The 19,438-nt window shown below is 52.4% G+C and overlaps 2 protein-coding genes across 3 annotated transcripts in view; one reads left to right on the top strand and one right to left on the bottom strand.

The window, feature by feature from the left end:
* Positions 1–19,438, top strand: part of DNAJC17 (DnaJ heat shock protein family (Hsp40) member C17) — a 41,133-nt gene that overhangs the window by 20,990 nt on the left and 705 nt on the right. For both annotated transcript variants that reach the window (XM_036297588.1, XM_036297595.1), the window contains exons 2-10: positions 10,041–10,110; positions 10,398–10,456; positions 10,674–10,761; positions 12,153–12,241; positions 12,484–12,580; positions 13,075–13,118; positions 13,552–13,626; positions 14,096–14,176; positions 14,665–14,775. In XM_036297588.1, coding sequence (XP_036153481.1) covers positions 10,041–10,110; positions 10,398–10,456; positions 10,674–10,761; positions 12,153–12,241; positions 12,484–12,580; positions 13,075–13,118; positions 13,552–13,626; positions 14,096–14,176; positions 14,665–14,775 — 714 coding nt within the window. The remainder of the gene's footprint in view (positions 1–10,040; positions 10,111–10,397; positions 10,457–10,673; positions 10,762–12,152; positions 12,242–12,483; positions 12,581–13,074; positions 13,119–13,551; positions 13,627–14,095; positions 14,177–14,664; positions 14,776–19,438) is intronic.
* CUNH15orf62 (chromosome unknown C15orf62 homolog) lies at positions 16,525–19,055 on the bottom strand. The gene has a single exon (XM_036297631.1). It carries the CDS (start codon positions 17,693–17,695, stop codon positions 17,168–17,170), a length of 528 nt encoding a protein of 175 aa, XP_036153524.1. The 5' UTR covers positions 17,696–19,055; the 3' UTR covers positions 16,525–17,167.

Raw genomic sequence — 19,438 nt, 5'->3', positions numbered from 1 at the left:
AAAGTTCCGTCATTTCGACGTATGTACATATGTGCTTTATGTTTTTTATTATTTATTTACCACAAGGTCAGAAATTGTTATCTTTCTTTTAAATTTTTTTTACTGTTTCACTTCATTACTGCTGTGTATGTGCTCCATGTGAGTGATGTAGGTGCTTATGCAGGTGGGTTCCGACTTACACGTTACGTTGCGCCGTGGGAACGGATCTCCGAAGTGACCCGAGGACCTACTGTATATGTCATCTTCAAATAGTGACAAATTTACTTCCTTCTTGCTGATTTGGATGTCTTTCTTTCTTTCTTTTTTTTTTTTTTTTTTTTTGTTGTTGTTGTTGTTGCCTAATTGCTCTGGCTAGAACTTCCAATACTATCTATATAAATAAAAGGCTAAGTGTCGCCGAAGCCGGTTTGGCTCAGTGGATAGAGCGTCGGCCTGCGGACTGAAGGGTCCCAGGTTCGATTCCGGTCGGGGGCATGTACCTGGGTTGTGGGCACATCCCAGGTGGGAGATGTGCAGGAGGCGGCTGATCGATGTTTCTGACTCTCTGTCTCTCTCCCTTCCTCTCTGTAAAAAATCAATAAAATATATTAAAAAAAAAAAAAAAAAAAAAAAAAAAAGGCTAAGTGTCCGTTCTTTCCTCTGGCTGGTAGCTATGACGTGCACTGACCACCAAGGGGCAGATGCTCAACACAGGATCTGCCATGACGCACACTGGCCATTTAAAAAGAAACGGCACTGCGGACTGAGAGGTCCCGGATTCGATTCCGGTCAAGGGCATGTACCTGGGTTGCGGGGATGTGCAGGAGGCAGCTGATCGATCTTTCCCTCTCATCGATGTTTCTAACTCTCTCTATCTCTCTCCCTTTCTCTCTGTGAAAAAGCAATAAAAATATATTTAAAAAAAATAAAAATAAAAAAAAATAAAAAGAAACGGCAACACGGACCTGGCACTGACAAACCAACACTCAGCTTCCCCCAAGTGGGACACAGGCCCAGCCACCACCCCAGAGTGACACTCAACCAAATTGCAGCCAAAATTGCCAAGACCTCATAGCGCAAAATGTGGTCCACAGCCCAGCCCCACCTGGAAATGGTCACTGTGGGCACTGGGTAATGACATCACGTAGCAATGCCCAGCTTCCTCTCCCTAGCGACTAGCCTCCTTGGAGTTTCTGCAGCCCAGGAACATGACTTGCTTTATAGCCAGGTGCAAACGTTTTACAGTTCAACCAAATGTTTGTGAAACGTTTTCACGTGCCTCATCTCATTTGATCCTCACAGAAGTCCTGGAGTAGGTACATAGGAGACTTGGTAGAATCCTATTTTCTTTTCATTAGTAAGACAACAGAGATTTAGAAAGTTTAGAAACTTGACCCCACTGAAAAGAAGTAAGAAATGGTGGAACTTGAAAATTACTTCAGGTTTTCTCACTGCACAGAATATAGTTAAACACTGCTACAGTTAAATATTTTACCCTTTGTTCTCCCTGCATGATCTACAATAATAATCTGCTTTGTGTTGATATTTACTGCTGTGTTGCTGACAATTACCTGAAAGAGAAGTTGGGATGCTTCACTGGGCTGGAAAAAGTTTAAGTCAGAAGCAGGTCTGATTTAGCAAGTTTATTTATATACCAGAGGGCTGGTGAATGAAATTCGTGTATGGGGGGGTGGGGTCCCACAGCCCAGCCTGCACCCTCTTGCAATCCAGGACCCCTCGGGGGATGTCCAGCTGCCAGTTTAGGCCCGATCCTGCTCACCTGTGTGCTGATTGCACCTAACTGCTCGCCTGCCTGCCTGATCGCCCCTAACCACTCACTTGCCTGCCTGCCTCATTGCCCCTAACCACCTCTGCCTGCCTGCCTAAGTGCCCCTAACCACTCTACCTGCCTGCCTCATTGCCCCTAACCACCTCTGCCTGCTTGCCTGAGTGCCCCTAACCACTCTGCCTGCCTGCCTCATTGCCCCTAACCACTCCCTGCCTGCATGATCACCCCTAACCGCTCACCTGCCTGCCTGATCGCCCCTAACTGCTCGCCTGCCTGCCTGATTGCCCCTAACCACTCACTTGCCTGCCTGCCTCATTGCCCCTAACTACCTCTGCCTGCCTGCCTGAGTGCCCCTAACCACTCTGCCTGCCTGCCTCATTGCCCCTAACCGCCTCTGCCGGCCTGCCTGAGTGCCCCTAACCATTCTGCCTGCCTGCCTCATTGCCCCTAACCACTCCCTGCCTGCATGATCACCCCTAACCACTCGCCTGCCTGCCTGATCACCCCTAACTGCTCGCCTGCCTGCCTGCCTGATCGCCCCTAACCACCTCTGCCTCAGCCCCCGCCATAGTGGCTTCTGGAAGGGCGTCCAGAATGATGTCCGGAAGGTCATTCAGCTGTCTGGCCTAATTAGCATATTACCCTTTTATTATCCTATCTAATAAAAGAGAAACATGGTAATTAGCATACGACCGCTAGCCTTCCCATTGGCTAATCAGGGCGATATGCAAATTAACTGCCAGCCAAGATGGCGGCCGGCAGCCAGGCAGCTTAAAGCAAACATGAGGCTTTCTTGCTTCAGTGACGGAGGACTCCAACGTTCCTCGCCTGCCGCTGCCGGCCTCTGAGCTGCAACTCTAAGCAACTATGTTACAAATATAGAAGCTAAACAAAACCCCAGAAACCTGCTTTAGTCCGCCGGGCTTCAGCCAGCAGGATCGAACATTGTTTCAAATACAGAAGGTAAACAAAGGCCAAAAGCCTGCTTTCAGCAGCGGAGGCCTAAGAGCTGGAGCCTCAGAGCTAAAGCTGGCCCAGAATAAAAAAGAAAGAAAGGAGCGGTTGGGAGCTTCAGTCACCCGCCAGCCTGAAAACAGCCCTCAGCCCCTCACCCAGACTGGCCAGGCACCCCAGTGGGGACCCCCACCCTGAAGGGTATGTGACCAGCTGCAAACAGCCATCATCCCCTCACCCAGGCTGGCCAGGCACACCAGTGGGGACCCCCATCCTGATCCAGGACACCCTTCAGGGCAAACCAGCCGGCCCCCACCCATGCACCAGGCTTCTATCCTATATAGTAAAAGGGTAATATGCCTCCCAGCACCGGGATCAGTGTGACGGGGCAGCGCCCAAACCCCCTGATCGCCCTGCAGCTCTGTGTTTGACGGGGCGGGGCCACAACCTCCCTATCCGCCCTGCTCTGTTCGTGACAGGGGAAGGCGCCCCAACCCCCTGATCAGCCCTGCTCTGTGCCTGTTAGGGGGGAGCTCCCCAACCCCCTGATTGCCCTGCGGCTCTGTGTGTGACAGGGTGCGGCGCCCCAACCCCCACCCCCCCCATGGGCCCTGCTCTGTGTGTGACGGGGTAGAGCCATAACCTCCCCTTCGGCCCTGCCCTGAGTGTGACAGGGTGCGGCGCCCCAACCCCCTGATCTGCCCTGCTCTGTGTGTGACAGGGGGCGGTGCCCCAACTCCCCTATCAGCCCTACTCTGTGAGTGACAGGGGGGAGCTCCCCAACCCCCTGATCGGCCCTGCTCTGTGCGTGACAGGGGGTGGCGCCGCAACCTCCCTATCGACCCTGCCTTGAGTGTGACAGGGGGCGGTGCCCCAACCCCCCAATCAGCCCTACCCTGAGCATGACTGTGGGTGGCATCGCAACCTCCCGATCTGGATCTGCCCTGCTCTGTGCATGATAGGGGCGGCGCCCCAACTCCCCAATCAGCCCTGCTCTGAGCCCAACCAGGGGCTGCACCTAGGGATTGGGCCTGCCCTCTGCCACCCGGGAGCAGGCCTAAGCCAGCAGGTCGTTATCTCCCGAGGGGTCCCAGACTGCGAGAGGGCACAGGCCGGGCTGAGGGACCCCCTCCTCCCCCCGAGTGCACAAATTTTTGTGCACCGGGCCTCTAGTTGTAGATATAAAAGGCTAAGTTGACTTGCACAATGCGCAATACATATAAAGCTCTTGCTGGCACCAGTCGCACCCGTGTGTTTCCATCTGTCATTGTTGATCATGAATTTGGTTGACACTTCTATTATAGAGAAAGGGCGAATAGCAATATTAAAATATTTCTTCTAATTTCCTTTCAATGTGCACAAATCTATGCACTGGGACACTAGTATCGAATAAAAGTGGTGAGAATAAGGGAGTCAGGAGAAGATAAAGGGGATAAATGGTGATGAAAAGAGACATAACGAGGTGGTGAACACACGATACAATATATAGATGATGTATTATAGAATTTTACACCTTAAACTTATATAATTTTATTAACCAATGTAACCCCCATAAATTCAATACAAAAAATAACAGCCTAAAAAAATGGTAAGAGTGAGCATCCTTTTCTTGTTCATGACCTTCGAGGAAAAGCTTTCAGTTTTCACCATAACATATGGTAACTGTGGACTTGTCATATATGGCCTTTATTATGTTGAGGTACATTCTGTTTATACCCACTCTGTTGAAAGTTGAAAGTTTTTTTAAAAAAATCATAAATGGATATTGAATTTTGTCAAATGCTTTTCTGCATCTGTTGAGATGATAATATGATTTTTATCCTTTATTTTCTTAATGTGATGTGTCACATTAATTGATTTGCAAATGTTGAACCGCCCTTTCATCCCTGCAATAAATCCCATTTGAACATGGTGTTTCATCTTTTTAATGTATTGTTGAAGTCAATACATTGTTGTAGCATCTCTTCTTTTATTTCTGATTTTATTTATTTGACTCCTCTCTCTTTTTTCCCTTGGTGAACCTAACTAAAGATTTGTCTATTTTGTTTATCTTTTCAGAAAACCAGCTTTTAGTTTCAGTGATCTTTTCTATTGTCCTTTAGTCTTTCCATCATTTATTTCCACTCTAATCTGTATTATTTCCTTACTTTTACTAACTTTGGCCTTCATTTATTTTTCTATTTCTAGTTTCGTGAGATTAAAGTTAAGTTGTTTGAGAGCTTTCTTGTTTCTTAATGTAGGAATTTATTGCTCTGAACTTCCCTCTTATAACTGCTTTTGCTGCATCCCATAAGTTTTGGTATGTTGTGTGTCTATTTTTATTTTTCTCAAGGTATTTTTTTTCTTCTCTCTCGATTTCTGCTTTGACCCATGTTCAGTATCATTTTGTTTAATCTTCACATATTTGTGAATTTTCGTTTTCTTATTGTAATTGATATCTAGTTTCATACCATTGTGGTTGGAAAAGATGGTTGATAGGATTTCAGTTTTCTTAAATTTATTAAGGATTCTTTTGTGGCCTAACATATGATCTGTCCTGTGCTTGAGAAGAACATGTACTCTGTTGCTTTGGGTAAAATGTTCCATATATGTCCGTTAAGTCCATCTTTTTTTTTTTTTTTTTAATATATTTTATTGATTTTTTACAGAGAAGAAGGGAGAGGGATAGTTAGAAACATTGATGAGAGAGATCAATCAGCTGCCTCCTGCACGCCCCGCACTGGGGATGTGCTCGCAACCAAGGTACATGCCCTTGACCAGAATCGAACCTGGGACCCCTCAGTCCGCAGGCCGACGCTCTATCCACTGAGCCAAACCGGTTAGGGCAAGTCCATCTTATCTAATGTGTTGTTTAAGGCCAATGTTTCCTTGCTGATTTTTCTGTCTGGATGGATGATCTAACCATTTGATGAAAGTGGGGTATTGACGTCTCCTACTGTTATTGCATTGCTGTCTATTTCTTCCTTTAGGTCTGTAATAGTGGCTTTATATATTTAGGTGCTGCTATGTTGGGTGCATAAATATTTATAAATGTTATATCCTCTTGATGGATTGAACTCTTTTATTGTATCTTTTTTTATTTTTATATTTTTTTGTCTCTTATTATAGTCTTCGTCTTAAAGTCTGTTTTGTCTGATATTAGTGTAGCTACCCCAGCTTTTTTTCGGTTTCCATTTGCATGGAATATCTTTTTCCATCCCTCACTTTCAGTCTGCATGTCATTACACCTGAAGTGAGTCTCTTGTAGGCAACATATAGATGGGTCTTATTCTTTTAAATCCAGCCAGCCATTCTGTCTTTTGATTGAAGAATTTAATTCTGTTTGCTCTTTTAAATAATTTTTCTTGATGTGAAATATAATACGAGCTCATTGTAGAAAGTAAATATCAACTGTAACCCTCTGTTTCAGGGATATTTTTATATTTCCGTCCGTTGAGGATGAGCTCCACCTTTCTCTGGCTCCACCCTGGCGAAGGTTTGGGTGCTCTGTTACTGAGGATATTTTTTCCATTGATTTCTAGAGAGTGAAAGGGAGGAAGAAGAGAGAGGTGGAAGGGAGGGAGGATGGGGAGAGAGAGAGAGAGAGAGAAACATTGACTCAAGAGGCACAGATACATTGATTGCCTCCTGTTGGGAAACCTGCAACCGAGGTACGTGCCCTTGACCGGGAATCAAACCCTCGGCCCTTTGGTCCAAGAGCCGACCCTCTACTACGCCAAACTGACGAGGGCAAACAAACCACACTTAAAAAGAGTTCTTAGTAGCCCAGCGGGTGTGGCTCTGTGGTTGAGCGTTGACCTGTGAACCAGGAGGTCATGGTTCGGTTTCCCGTCAGGGCACATGCTCGGGTTGCAGGCTCCATCCCCGGTGGAGGGCATGGAGGAGGCAGCTGATCAATGACTCTCTCTCATCACCGATGTTTCTCTCTCTCCCTCCCTCTCCCTTCCTCTCTGAAATCAGTAAAATATATTTTAAAAAAATAATAATAATGCTCTCTTTAAAAAAAAAAAAAGAGTGTATTGCCACCCAGCCCACTTCATGGCTCTTTTATCTTGCTTTCTTACTGGGTCTTATTGTCCCTCTCCTTTCTACTGTTTCTCTCAGATTTACAAAATAAAAGAACATAAAACACTTTAAAAGAGCCCCATGACACAAAATAAACCATCTTCCACGAAAATCCCCAACATCAGTAGGGCACGCCTGCTAATCCTGGTTCTAGTGTAAGGTGATAGACACCGCCTTCTCCCTGCCTCTTCCTCTCACCTGTCTCAGAGGGTGGGGTGAGTTGGGTGTCGTACCAGGCACCGAAAGGTTGCTGGTTTGATTCCTGGTCAGGGCACATGCTCGGGTTGTGGGCTCCATACCTAGTAGGGGTGTGCAGGAGGCAGCCGATCGATGTTTCACTCTCTCATTGATGTTTCTCTCTCTCTCTCTCTCTCTCTCTCTCTCTCTCTCTCTCTCTCAGAATCACTTTAAAAAATCTTTAAAAGGGGGGGGGTAGATAAGGGGCTAAAGAATAAAGATGACATTTCAAATGTAAGACTACATATAAAACTAGCGCCTCCCATTCCCTTATATTTGTGTGTGTGCGTGCACACGTGTGTGTGTGTGTGCGCGCGTACACACGCATGGGACAGTGCTCAGCCTTTTTTTTAGTTGATGGTGGGGGTGGGCGGGCAGGAAGGGAGAGAGAGAGAGAGAGAGAGAAAGATTGTTTGTTGTTCCACTTATGCATTCATTGCTTGATTCTCGTATGTGCCCTAACTGGGGATTGAACCCAAAATCTTTGCATATAGGAATGACACTTTAACCAACTGAGCTACCCGGCTAGGGCCCATTCCCTTAGAATTACTTTTTTTTTTTTTTTTGGTAGTGAAAACAGCTAGATTTTGTGGTGGTGGTTGTTGTTGTTGTTGTTGTTGTTGTTGTTGTTGTTGTTTAACCCTTTGAGTGCCAACCAGTATCCTAGGAACTATGCTAAAATTGCCAAGGCATTTTGAGTTAAGGTTTTTAATTTTTTTTCCCCACTAAAGAGTGAACTACTAGCATCTAATAGTGACACTGCAGGAGGAGCGATAGCGCTCCCAGCACTTTTGGCGAAAGACAGGAGGAGTGCGATCGTGCTCCCCGGCACTCTAGGGGTTAACGGTGAAGACCTCTGTTGGGGTGGGGAGGTGAACAGGTGGGCCAGGTGAGCATAGAGTGCAATTGGGAAGGTGGGAGGGCAGGGAGGCATGTCTGTACCTTTGCTGCTCACAACCTGTCCTGAGTGGTTCCTCCTGCCTCCTGCTCAGCCAGGAGAGCCAGATCAGATGGGCAGGTTACCCTGGCAGGTGAAGGTGTGGTGCTGGCAATGGCCCACCAGGGGGCAGCACAGCCCAGAGGTCTAGGCAGCTGCAGGCCTTTCTTAGCAGTAGATGTGGGAGTGGAATGAGGCGCCTGTCTACAGGCCCACCCCTAGGGCCTCTGGCAGCTTGCCTGAAGGTCCTCATTTAGCACACTTAGGGTAGAAGTATTTATTGGTTCCCTCTGAGATGTGGAAGTTCTAGGTCCAGAGGCTCCTCCTCCCAGGAGGTTTGAGCAGCAGGTAAGGTATGTAGGCAGAAGTGGGCAAGCCCTCAGGAAGCAGAGGGCAGAAAACAACCGAGTGAGTAATAGATGACAGAGAACCTTGGCAGCTGTTTACTTTTACTAAAAGTAGAAAAAATACTACTTTTCTTCTTTTCAAATCAGAGATATGCGGAGATAAAAACTAAAAATGGGCCTTAACCGCCCCACCACGATAACCTCTGTTGACAATGAAAAATGATAGTAAAATAAGACTTGTTTAAGGTTTGAAAATTTGAACTACAGAATGGCATAAAATGAGATGTAAATGTTTCCTTCCTCTCCATCTTTAGCTTCTCTCCAAAGGAAACAACTCTTATGGTTCTTATGATTGCTTTGAGGAAAAAAGAAAACAAAAGCTATGCACATGCCAGAGTATCTGGAACTATTTTTATTTCATTTTTTTTGATTGTTTATTTTAAACCCCAAAGTGATCATATTGTATAACTGTTCTAAGCCTTTTTTTCACACACCTTATCTTGAAGATCTTTCTTTTTTTAAATTGAAGTATAATTGACATATAACATTGTATTTCAGGTATACAGCACAATGATTCGATATTTGTATATAGTATCATGAAATGGTCACCACAGTAAGTCTAGTTAGCATTTGTTACCACATATAGTTACAGAATCTTTTTTTTCTTGTTAATCCTTATCGCAGGACATATTCTCATTGATTTTCAGAAAGAGAGGAAGGGAGAGAGAGAGGGAGAAACATCGATATGAGGGAGAAGCATCAATCGGTTATCTCCCATGTGCACCTGCTCTAGGGATCAGATTCACAACCCAGGTATGTGCCCTGACTGGAATCAAACCCACAACCTTCTGGTGTACAGGACGACGCTCCAGCTGACGGAGCTTCCGCCCTCCCCCCACACCCCCCCGCCCCTTGAGATAAGGGCTTGAAGATCTTTCTAGTCAGCACATAGAGGCTCCCATCTATCATAGTTTTTTATTTATTTATTTATTTATTTAATATATTTTATTGATTTTTTTACAGAGAGGAAGGGAGAGGGATAGAGAGTTAGAAACATTGATGAGAGAGAAACATCGATCAGCTGCCTCCTGCACACCCCCTACTGGGGATGTGCCCGCAACCCAGGTACATGCCCTTGACCAGAATCGAACCCGGGACCCTTCAGCCCACAGGCCAACGCTCTGTCCACTGAGCCAAACTGGTTGGGCCTATCATAGTTTTTTAAATGGCTCTCTTTGTTGATGGAGGTTTTGGTTGGTTCCAGTTGGGGGCTAATATAAATAGTGGTGCAGTGGGCATCCTTGTATGTTTATGTTAGCATACTTCTACAAGTCCAAATTCCTAGGAGTGGGTCAAAGGGAAAGTATATTTTAAATTTTGATGGCAAAATCTCCCTCCAGAAAGGTTCCAGTTCTCATGCCCATCGGGTGTGGGAGAGTGCCTGTTTCCAGGGGGCTGCAGAGAACCTGCCCCTGCCGGGAGCCCTTGGCATCCGGAGGGATGGGATTGGGGGCTGGGTGGGAAGGAAGCCCCGCCCCTCTGCTTCAGGAGGGCCTGGGCTCCCTCGCGGCCTTGGCCTCCTCCACTGCAGATCTCCTCGGTGGCTGTGAGTTACTGTCTCCGTGTGGGAGCCAGCAGCCTCTCTCACAGGGCTTTCCCTTATCGCTTTAGCAGGGTTTTCCTGTGCCGTGGGTGAGAAAGAGTGAATGGTCGTGTGTTCTGACTCTTCCAGGTGAAGAAGGCATATAGGCAGAAGGCCCTCTCCTGCCATCCAGACAAAAATCCGGATAATCCCAGAGCAGGTGAGACTCTCCTGGGTGTGGGAAGAAGGCAAGGCCACCTGGGCATGGGGTATCTCCCACCTGTGCTCCGCGGGAGTGCGGTGGAATGCTGGTGCACACAGCCCGGCTTCTCGTGTTAGGGGTGTCAGGTCCATTGCTGATGTACGCACCCTTCCTTGCTGGTCTGTCATCTGCTGTCAGCTTTCCTGCCAGCCTGTGGCTTCTTTAAGGTGCTTTTCTGAGGGAGCACAACATCGCCAAGTCTAATTTAATTTTTCTCCTCTCTGTTGTTTGATCTTTGTGTTTAGCTGAACTCTTCCACCAGCTTTCTCAGGCCTTGGAGGTACTGACTGACGCTGCAGCCAGGGTAAGACATCTCCTCTGTCTGAATTGTCTTCCTGGTTAGAGGCCACCGTGGCACTTCAGCCTCGGTCCTCTGTACTCTGCCATGAGCACAGTCCCAGCTGCCCCAGCCTAGCGACCCTCCCCAGGGCTCTGGGGTGAGGCGGCGGGGCCGGGAAGGTGGCTGGGCCCTCTGCCTGTTCCCTGACTGACTGCTCCTCGGCGTTCCTTTCTCCTGCCAGGCCGCGTATGACAAGGTCAGGAAAGCCAAGAAGCAGGCAGCAGAGAGGACCCAGAAACTAGATGAGAGAAGGAAGAAAGTGAAGCTTGGTAGGTGAGATGGCGGTGCGGCGTGGCCTGCAGTTTCCCTGGGCCGTTTTCAGGCAGCAACCTCACCTTTCTTCCTGGAGCTCATTCAGTTCCGGCAACTCGGAGCCCCTTGGCCCAGCTCTGGGAAGGACCCTGTCCTCGGGTGGATCTAAAGGACACCCAGAATAACAGCAATGACTAGATTCACTCTTAGCCAGGCACTGTGGCAGACGTCTTATTGTCTCTTTTAACTGTCACACTGCTCAAAGGAGGTGGGTATTACTGAACCCATTTTTTGTAGACAAAGAAGCTAAGGCACCACAAAGATGAGAACTGGCCGTTGCTCTGCTTTAAGCCCGCAGTCCGCGTAGATCCGTTCTTGTTCACCTTGCCGTCCGGGGCTTTTTACTCGTCCCAGCCTCATTTCTGCACAGAGCTTTCACTCTGCGAAGTCCCCTCAGAAGGATCCAAAGAGGTCCAGGCATTTTTTTTTAAACGGCTTTATTGAGGTATATTTTTCATATTATAATATCCACCCATTTCCAGTGTACAATTCAATGATTTTTAGTAAATTTACCAAATGGTGTGATTATGACTGTAAATCAATTTCATCACCCCAATTAGATTGGTCCATACATTCTTCACTCGATCTTCCCTCCATCTTCTTGCCTGTTTGATACCCATATATGTAATGTGTACATATGCCATCCCAGTACATTCATCTCTCTAGCAAAAACAAAAATTCTGGAGATGGACGGTAAGTAAAGTGCACGGGAAAGAAAGCACTGAGGCCCGAGCCTGAGAGGAGAGTCTGTCACGGCCGATCGCCTGGAACGGGCCACGGGCAGTTCTCCCACGGCGGGCGGGAAGGGAAGGCTCTGTGGCTGGGTGTCGTCCTCACAGAATCTGCCACCCCTGTGGGAGCTGTGGGGCCGGGCCGCGTGAGGCTTGGTAAATGTGAGTCGAGGGGGAGGTGAAGGAGACAGTGACAGCCTGAGCTCCTCGGCGGGAAATGCATCAAAGCCAAGGCAAGAGCACAGTCAGGCTGTGGTGCCAACCACAGGGCCAGGGCCAACGGCTCCTCCCACTGGCGTCCCTGCACACGGCCTGGGTGGCCAACATGAGCACCTGCCCACGCCCTGGTCACTGGTCAGACGGCCAGCTCGGTCAGTATGAGCTGGTTTCACTCTTCCAGACCCTGGCCACTCATCTGCAGCCTGTACTTCTGTGCTGTGACTTTTTCTCAATGGAAATAAACTTGGGAGCACGTGGGCCTGGAGGGTGGGGGCAGAGTCACTGTACGGTTTCCTCCGTACAGTGTGTGAGGCAGGGGAAGCAGCCAGAGCTGGGGGAGCTGAGGCCGTGAAAAAACTGCTTAGACCAGCCATTGGGCCATTCAACCCTGTGTCTAGACCTGGAGGCCCGGGAGCGGCAGGCTCAGGCCCAGGCCCAGGACGAGGAAGAGGAGGAGAGCCGGAGCACCAGGACACTAGAGCAGGAGGTGAGCGACTGGGCCTGAGGGCCTGAGGCCGTCTGCAGGAGTTGGGGGAGGCGAACCTAGCTGGGTGTGGTGGCTGGAGGTCATGCCCTTCCCCCCTTCTTCTGTGGGATCTGGGCAGCCTGTCCCCCCTGCAGGTTGCTGAGCCCCAGCTTACAGGTGGGACTCCCAGGGTCTTTACAGAGGGAGCCAACCTGGGATGGGATCTGCACAGCATTGTCACCTCCCAACCCCCTGCTCTGCAGATCGAACGCCTGCGAGAAGAAGGTTCCCGCCAGCTGGAAAAACAGCAGAGGCTGATGCAGGAGCAGATACGCCAGGAACGGGAGCAGCGGTTGAGAGGTGAGAGTCCATCGTCCTCACCCGCCTCCCGCTCTGAGGCAGCTCTCTGTGGAGACTTTCACCTGCTGCAATCCCAGGGGCACCCCACATGGACACATGCCCCCTGTCCCTTCTTCCTACCCGTTCTCTGGCCTGTTTGCTTTTCACTCTGCCCTAGGTCTCCTGGCCTGATATACCTTAGTCCCAGTAGGGCTGGCTCTATTTTGGAGCAGGTAACTGGGAGAGAAGCTCTAGTTTTAGTAGAACTGTGTGGCCTGTACCCCTGCGTCCTGCCCCCAGGTGTTCACAGCCTGCACTGGCAGAGTGCTCACCGTGCCCTTCAGCAGGCAGCGGGAGACCCCCCTGGGGTAGTAGCTTCAGGGGCTCCTGAGCAGGGGCAGCTGTTGCCCTTGGTCAGAGTGACCTTTTCTAGGTCCTTCTGGGCCTGGACTGCATCTCCTTTGGGAGAACTCTCTCCCTCAGACTCTACTTTCTACTTTCCCCAAATTTTCTAGGAAAGGCAGAAAATCCTGAAGGCAAAGGAACTCCCAAGCTGAAGGTGAGCCCTGAGGGGACCCATGGGTCACCTCACGCTACCTCCTCTCAGCAAGAACAGGTACTTTCTGTGGCTCAAGGGTTCTGGTGGGGACACTGGATCTCGGGGAGCCAGCACCACTCTGCACAGCCTTCCACCTTCCCACTGCCCGGGGAGGACAGCCCGTAGAGCTCGCCATGGAGGCTGCTCTTCACCCTGACTGTTGCAGGCAGCATTCCCCAGAGGCCCTCGAAAAGAGCCTCCCACAGGCTGGGGACATGGCTGCAGGGAGCAGGCCGCCCTGCTTGTCCGTTCTCAAGGGGGACACACTTGGGAGGGTTCTCCCTAGATTGTTAGTGGAGGGCGTCTGTTCAGACTGTAAAGCTCAGGTGTGGGGCCTGGGGTTGTTCAGGCGAAGGTTGGTATTCACTGGTGATGCCCGCTGCTGTCTTTCCAGCTAAAATGGAAGTGCAGAGAGGACGGGTCAAAAGGCGGCTACTCCAGAGATGTCCTCCTGCAGCTTCTTCAAAAGGTCTGCCCTGCTGACTTCCCTCTTTCCCATCATCTCCATCCAAACGCCAGGCTCTCCATGCCTAACCCGCCCTCCCTGCTCTTTCTCTGTCATGGACCGTAGGGCAGCTTAGCTTCCTCCAGGCCACGGCCCACCTCTCCCCTCCAGCCTGTCTCGCTTCCCTGCCCGTTATCCTGAGAAGCAGAGGGCTTGGCTGAGTGTGTGGGGAGAGAGGAGGTGGGATCTGGCACAAAAGCCTCACCCCCTTCATCTTCAGTCATCGAGGCAGCTTTGCCACTCCGCCAGTCCACGTCCCAGCCTTTGTCCAACTCTCCTTTCTCTCCTGTATTCCTGGGAAAATCCTTTCCTTCTGTCTCTGCTCTCCCCTCTGGGAACCTTGGAACAAGACGCTGTCTCCAGCAGAACACGCCCGGGGCCCCCAGGCAGCCAGGCTTGCCTCTGCCTGAGCCGGGCCTTCCTGTCCCCACAGTACGGAGAGGTGCTCAACCTGGTACTGTCCAGCAAGAAGGCAGGCACCGCCGTGGTGGAGTTTGCGACCATCAAGGCTGCGGTGAGTGCTGCGTGAGGCCCTGCCATTCCAGGGAGGGACTCAATCCTGGGGGAACCCTGTGGTTAGGTATCCACACTCCCAGGAAATCTCTGGGTTAGCTCAGAGCCAAGGCCCTATCCCCCCCCCCCCCCCAACCCCCAGGTGCTTGACTCCTGACTCTGGAATCTGGGAGCAGTACAGGCACAGTGAAGGAAGGGATGGGCGGGAGAATGCTCTGGGATAAGGGACAGCGTGGACCAGCGGCATTTCCTGCTGCTGGCTCCACCCCTCCACTCTGCCACGGGAACTGGCGCGTCTCCATTTTGGGGCCACACCCTGCCTTTCCCCCGTTCTCCAGCTACCCCACTTGGTACACCATCATGGGAAGATTGCTCAGTCTTGCTTGGAGGGTGAATTTGCTGGTTCTGGTACTTTCTGTGGGGATAGAGAGAGCCACAGCATAGCTGATTTTCGGAGTGATAGGACTAACTGGAGGCTGTGTTTTGCAGGAGCTGGCTGTCCAGAATGAAGTGGGCCTGGTTGATAATCCTCTGAAGATTTCCTGGTTGGAGGGACGGCCCCAGGGCAAGGACGGCCCCAGCCACCCAGGACTGTCACAGGTAAGGAGCCAGGCCTCACACAGGGGCCTGCCCAGGGTTTAGGGAATCTTTCCTGTTTGGGCTCTTCTCAGGGCTCTTTGCTCGCAAATGCAGCTCATCCTGATGGAGTGAGATTGGCAGGTCCGCCAACCGGAGCAGGGGGACCGATTTCATGCTGACCCCTTTTCCTCTCTGGGTGCCAGTGGCCACCCTACAGAGATTCTTAGACCTTATTTTCCCTCCACACCCCGGGCTCCTCCTGGAGACCTTCGTCACCCAGAGGGTTTCCCGGGCCCGCAGGCTGCCTGGTTTCGATGTGAAGCGTTTGGCTCTTGGACAACCCGGTGCTGCGAGGAAGGGGTAGAGGACGAGGGCAGCTGCTTCCACTTCCGTCCCCACCTCCTTCTCCAGGTGTGTCTGCAGCTGCCCCAGGCAGGACCTGCTGTTAAGAGGTGCTATCTCCTCCTCAGAAATAGCACTAGCGGCCCCGCTGACACTGGGCGCCCGCTGCCTGGTCGGCTCATGAGGAAGCAGGCTTCAGCTGGTGTGTTCTCCACACTAGCTGCTGGTCCTCACTGCTCCATGAAGGCCTCTGTTTAGGAGCACACGCACACACACACACACACACACGCACACACGCGCGCGCACACACGCACACACACACACACACACACACACACATACGCCCTCACTTTGTGGGGACAGAGAGCTTTTACCCAAGAACTCTCCCTTCTCTGGAATGGCCTGTGGTCTGTGTGGGAGCCTCAGACTGATGTCATAGTCCCTCTGAGGGGAGCATGCCCCTCGGTGGGTCAGCAAGGCCTCTGGGCTGTCACTCCACCCCTGCTTTCCTGCTTGCCCCCGACCTGGCCGTGAGAACCGGAGCTCTGGGAGGTGTCCCAGACCATGGGCTGAGGAGGAAAAGGAACTGTCCAACGTAAGACCCTCCTTTAGAGAGCGTTCCCTCACCGTGAAGTCCCAGCATTCCACAGCCCCAGATGACATTGCACAGGCTGTGATAGAGAACTTTATTTACTGTCTCCTGCATCAGGGAGGAGCCTCCTCTGGGCACAGCCACAGGAGGAGGGGAGATGGAGGCCACAGTTTGGGTGGTGGAAGCAGTGTGTGTCGAGCTTCCCTCTCTCTTCACGCCTGGAATCTCAGAACCACGTGGCCCAGCCAACCTGAGCTCTAGTTTCAAGTCTTCTGGCCAAGCCACAGTGTGGAGCAATAGCACAGCATGTGGCCGTCAGCAGTGGGCTTGGCCCGGGTGGCAGGCCCCGTGGGTGAGGGTTTAGGCAGAGCTCCCGTCCTGGTGGAGGATTCTGGAGACCAGCTGTGCCTCTTCATGGTAACAGCCATGGGTTCCATGTCTGTCCCCTGGTTTGGTCCTCCTGTGTCCTCGTTGGGGGAAGGATGAAGGGAAATCTGCCACTGTTGCTGCTGCATTTCCCAAGGGCTCCCATCAGCAATAGTTCTGGGAACTGCCCACATCGCCCTCAAGCTGTGTCTGTGCCTTCAGCTGGCAGTCCCTGGATCCACCTTCCTCAGGCCCCAGGGGCTGCTCCAGGCAGCTGTGTTGGCAGCTGGAGTCTCTCATGCCCCCTCTCCTAACGATGTGTGTGTCTCTGAGCCTCCCCCTTCTCCTCTGCCAGCCCCTCCCTTCTGTGCAGGCCCCTGTGCTCCCCTCCCCCACGCCACTGCTGCTCAAGGCCACGGTCTAGGGGCACTGTGGTCCTATTAACTACCCAGTCGGCCTTTCCCCAGTGATGTTAATAAAGTTCACCCTCCACTGTCCAGTGTGGTAGCCATTGGTCATGTGTGGCGATTGAGCATTTGAAATGCAGCTAGTGCAGCTGAGGAACTAAATTTTTAATTTTACTTCGTTTCAGTTATTTAAATGTAAACAGCCACGTGTAGCTAGTGGCTGCTACACTGGACAGAGTCAAGCCTGTCCCATCCCTCCTCCCTCAGTCTTCCCACTCTCCCCTTAGGTCTGATTTGGACCACTTTTGCCTAAACCTGTCCTGTAACCTCTCGCTGTGGAGAGTAGCTTCAGCGGGGGCTGATCTGTCCAGTCTGTGTGTCCTCCACTCCCTGACTCGCCCCTTGTGCCACCCACCCCCTCTGCTGGTCTCTGCCTGGCCCCTGGAGTTGCCCGTGTGGCCCCTTTCCCAGCCTCGCTGCTGCCTTCAGAGCTCTTGGCAGCGAGTGCCCCTCACATTTCCGGCTTGTCTCCACACCTCTGCCCCTCCCCTCGGGGGACCTGGAGGACTGTTGAGGACCCAGAGGGCAGGCAGGGCCCTGGATTCCCACCCGCACCTTTTTCTTAATCCACAACTCTACCTTCCTGTCCTGGGTCCCAGGCTTTCGTCTCTTCCAGTTACCACACCTCTGCCCACCCTCACCCCATTCAGAAGCCGGGCTCACTGGGAAATTGCTCCCTCAGCATCTGTAGAACTTCCTCAAGAAGTGAAATCCCCAGGTCCACTTTGAAGGAGAAGAAGGGATCATTAAGGTCCGGAGCAGGTGTCTGCTGGAAGGGGGGCGTGTCCACGAGGTCCTCCTCGGAGTATTCGTGGAGGGCGTCTGCCAGGGAGAGCGCCGAGGGCAGGGTAGCCGAGTAGGCAGCAGTGTAGGCAGGTGACGGCTCCAGGATGTTGGGGCAGCTGGAGCTCTCTCGGTAGAGGCGAGGGGGCTTGGGTGGGGCCAGAAGGGTGGTCCGGGGCTGCTCGTCCCCCCACAGTGGCAGGCGCCGGCCATCCGGCCTCCCTCGAAGCTCCCGGACGACCTCTCTGTTGCTGTACTCCTCATGGTCCCCCCCAGCCGTGCTGGCCTGGCTCAGCACACTGCCCTGTCTCCGGAGTCCTCGAGGCCGCCTCAGGCTCAGCCGCTTGAGGAAGGAGGCGTTGCGGAAGGAGCCTTTCCGCCAGGTCTCCATGGGACAGGGAGCCAGCACACCTAGAAGCCCAGTTCCGCAGCGGCGAGGGGCCGCTTGGTCTGCCGGGGCGGCGAACGACAAGAAACGGGAGACAGCCCACCTGGGCTCCCCGCAGAGGCCTCCAGCTTTCTGCTCAGCACGGACCTCAGGCCAGCACCTGCGGGTGAGACGACGGCCCAGGAAGAGGCCAGCAGAGGCCGAGCGTTGCTGGCACGGAGTTTCCCAGAGCACAGGAGTGGCCCGGCTACCTGATAGGGCAGTGGAAAAACCCCAAGAGGAAGCAGCAGCACTTACTGGAGGGAGTGAGAGGAGCGCCGGGGGTGAGGGATCAATCTTCTCAGGTGGTAGGAGCGGCCTCGGCCCCAGCTCCCCCTCTGGCCGTGGCCCTGCCTCTGTCCCCCGTGGCTCCCCGGCTCTGATGCGTGCCCTGCTGGCTGTGGCGGGGTGGCGGGGTGGCGTGGAGGTGTGTTGTTCTCAGCTGACTCAGTCAGGTGGGAAGCTGGGTTTCATGCTCAGGTAATTGCAGCATCCGCATGCAGGAGCTGAGGCAGCCGTGGCCAACACCCCAGGGCCACTGGGGAGCCAAAGATTCCTCTGGGGACTTGTCTGCGGGCAGCCCTGCCTTGTGTGTCAGCACACCGTCTCCTTTCCCCACCACCCTGGGCCGAGCAGCAGGCGTAGCTCCCCGGCCCCCAGTGTGTCTGGGGGAGAGGCGCCCAGGGAGGTGCTGGTTAACTGAATGCAGGCGTGGGGAGCGATTGTGGAGGAAGAAGAGACCTGTTGCTAGTGTGGGTGACTCAGCCCAGGGCCTGCCGACAGGCCCTCATTAGAGCCCACAGGTATGGGGGAAGGCGGCAGAGGGTGTGTTAGCAGGGAGCAGCCCCATGCCAATAAAGGGCTGGCTGCTTCCAGGGCTGGGCATGCCAGGGTGACGAGTTTTCTCAGCAGAGCACTACTTCCTTGGGGAGGGGAGAATTGCCCTCCCTTTGGCCTGACACCCAGTCTAGCTGCTCTATTTCCTCATCCTTCATCGGTTTACCAAACGGCCTCAGGGCAGGAGAGAGCAGCTGAGGGGCAGGTCCTCTGCCTTCCACCCTGTGCTCCAGTCCTTCCGTGGGCTGCCTGGGCCTCACCTGAGGCCCCTCCTCTGTGGCGGGGGCTGGGTCACATGAGACTGCCCTGGATTGTCAGCAGAGCTCTGGCCAAGCTGAGATAAGTGGGCCTGGCTGGGAGGGCAACTCTGCTCAAAGCTTCTGCAGCCCAGGGGAGAGGCAGAGAGGCGTGGGGCTGGGGAGGAGCAGGGGGATCTGGGCTGAATAACACTTCCTTGTTCCATACCCCCCCTCCCCCCACACCCACTACAAACCCGTTGGCCAGGGTCTGGCATCTTAACCCCAGCCACTTCCTTCTTATTCCCTGGGTCACTGACCACCAAACTTGCCTCCTGACTTACTCCGTGAGCGTGCAGCAGGTTGGCATACCACAGAACGGGGCGCCGTTGCCTGCTGCGTAGCCCCCTGGCCTTGCTTCTGTGCCAACTCAGGTGGGCCTCACACTTCATGCAGTTCAGCTGCCCCGAAGGAGGAAGTGATTTAATTCCCACTGCCGACCTTATCAAGGCGTGGGGCTGGCAGCTCTGCTCGTGGCACTGGAGCCGCCTCCACCCCACAGCCTTGGCCCATTGAGGTGGTTGTTTATTATCCTTTTGATTGTTAAAATATAGCAGTCTTTCATCCCCGCACT

This window comes from Myotis myotis, unplaced genomic scaffold (genome assembly GCF_014108235.1).
Source record: "Myotis myotis isolate mMyoMyo1 unplaced genomic scaffold, mMyoMyo1.p scaffold_m19_p_1, whole genome shotgun sequence".
Classification (NCBI taxonomy): Eukaryota; Metazoa; Chordata; class Mammalia; order Chiroptera; family Vespertilionidae; genus Myotis; species Myotis myotis.
Note: the sequence above shows the minus strand (reverse complement) of the source record. Positions and strands in the feature narration are given on the sequence as shown.

What these genes read in the sequence shown, in the direction of transcription:
- CUNH15orf62 (XM_036297631.1), bottom strand. Translation starts at nt 17,695, where the DNA reads ATGGAGACCTGGCGGAAAGGCTCCTTCCGCAACGCCTCCTTCCTCAAG.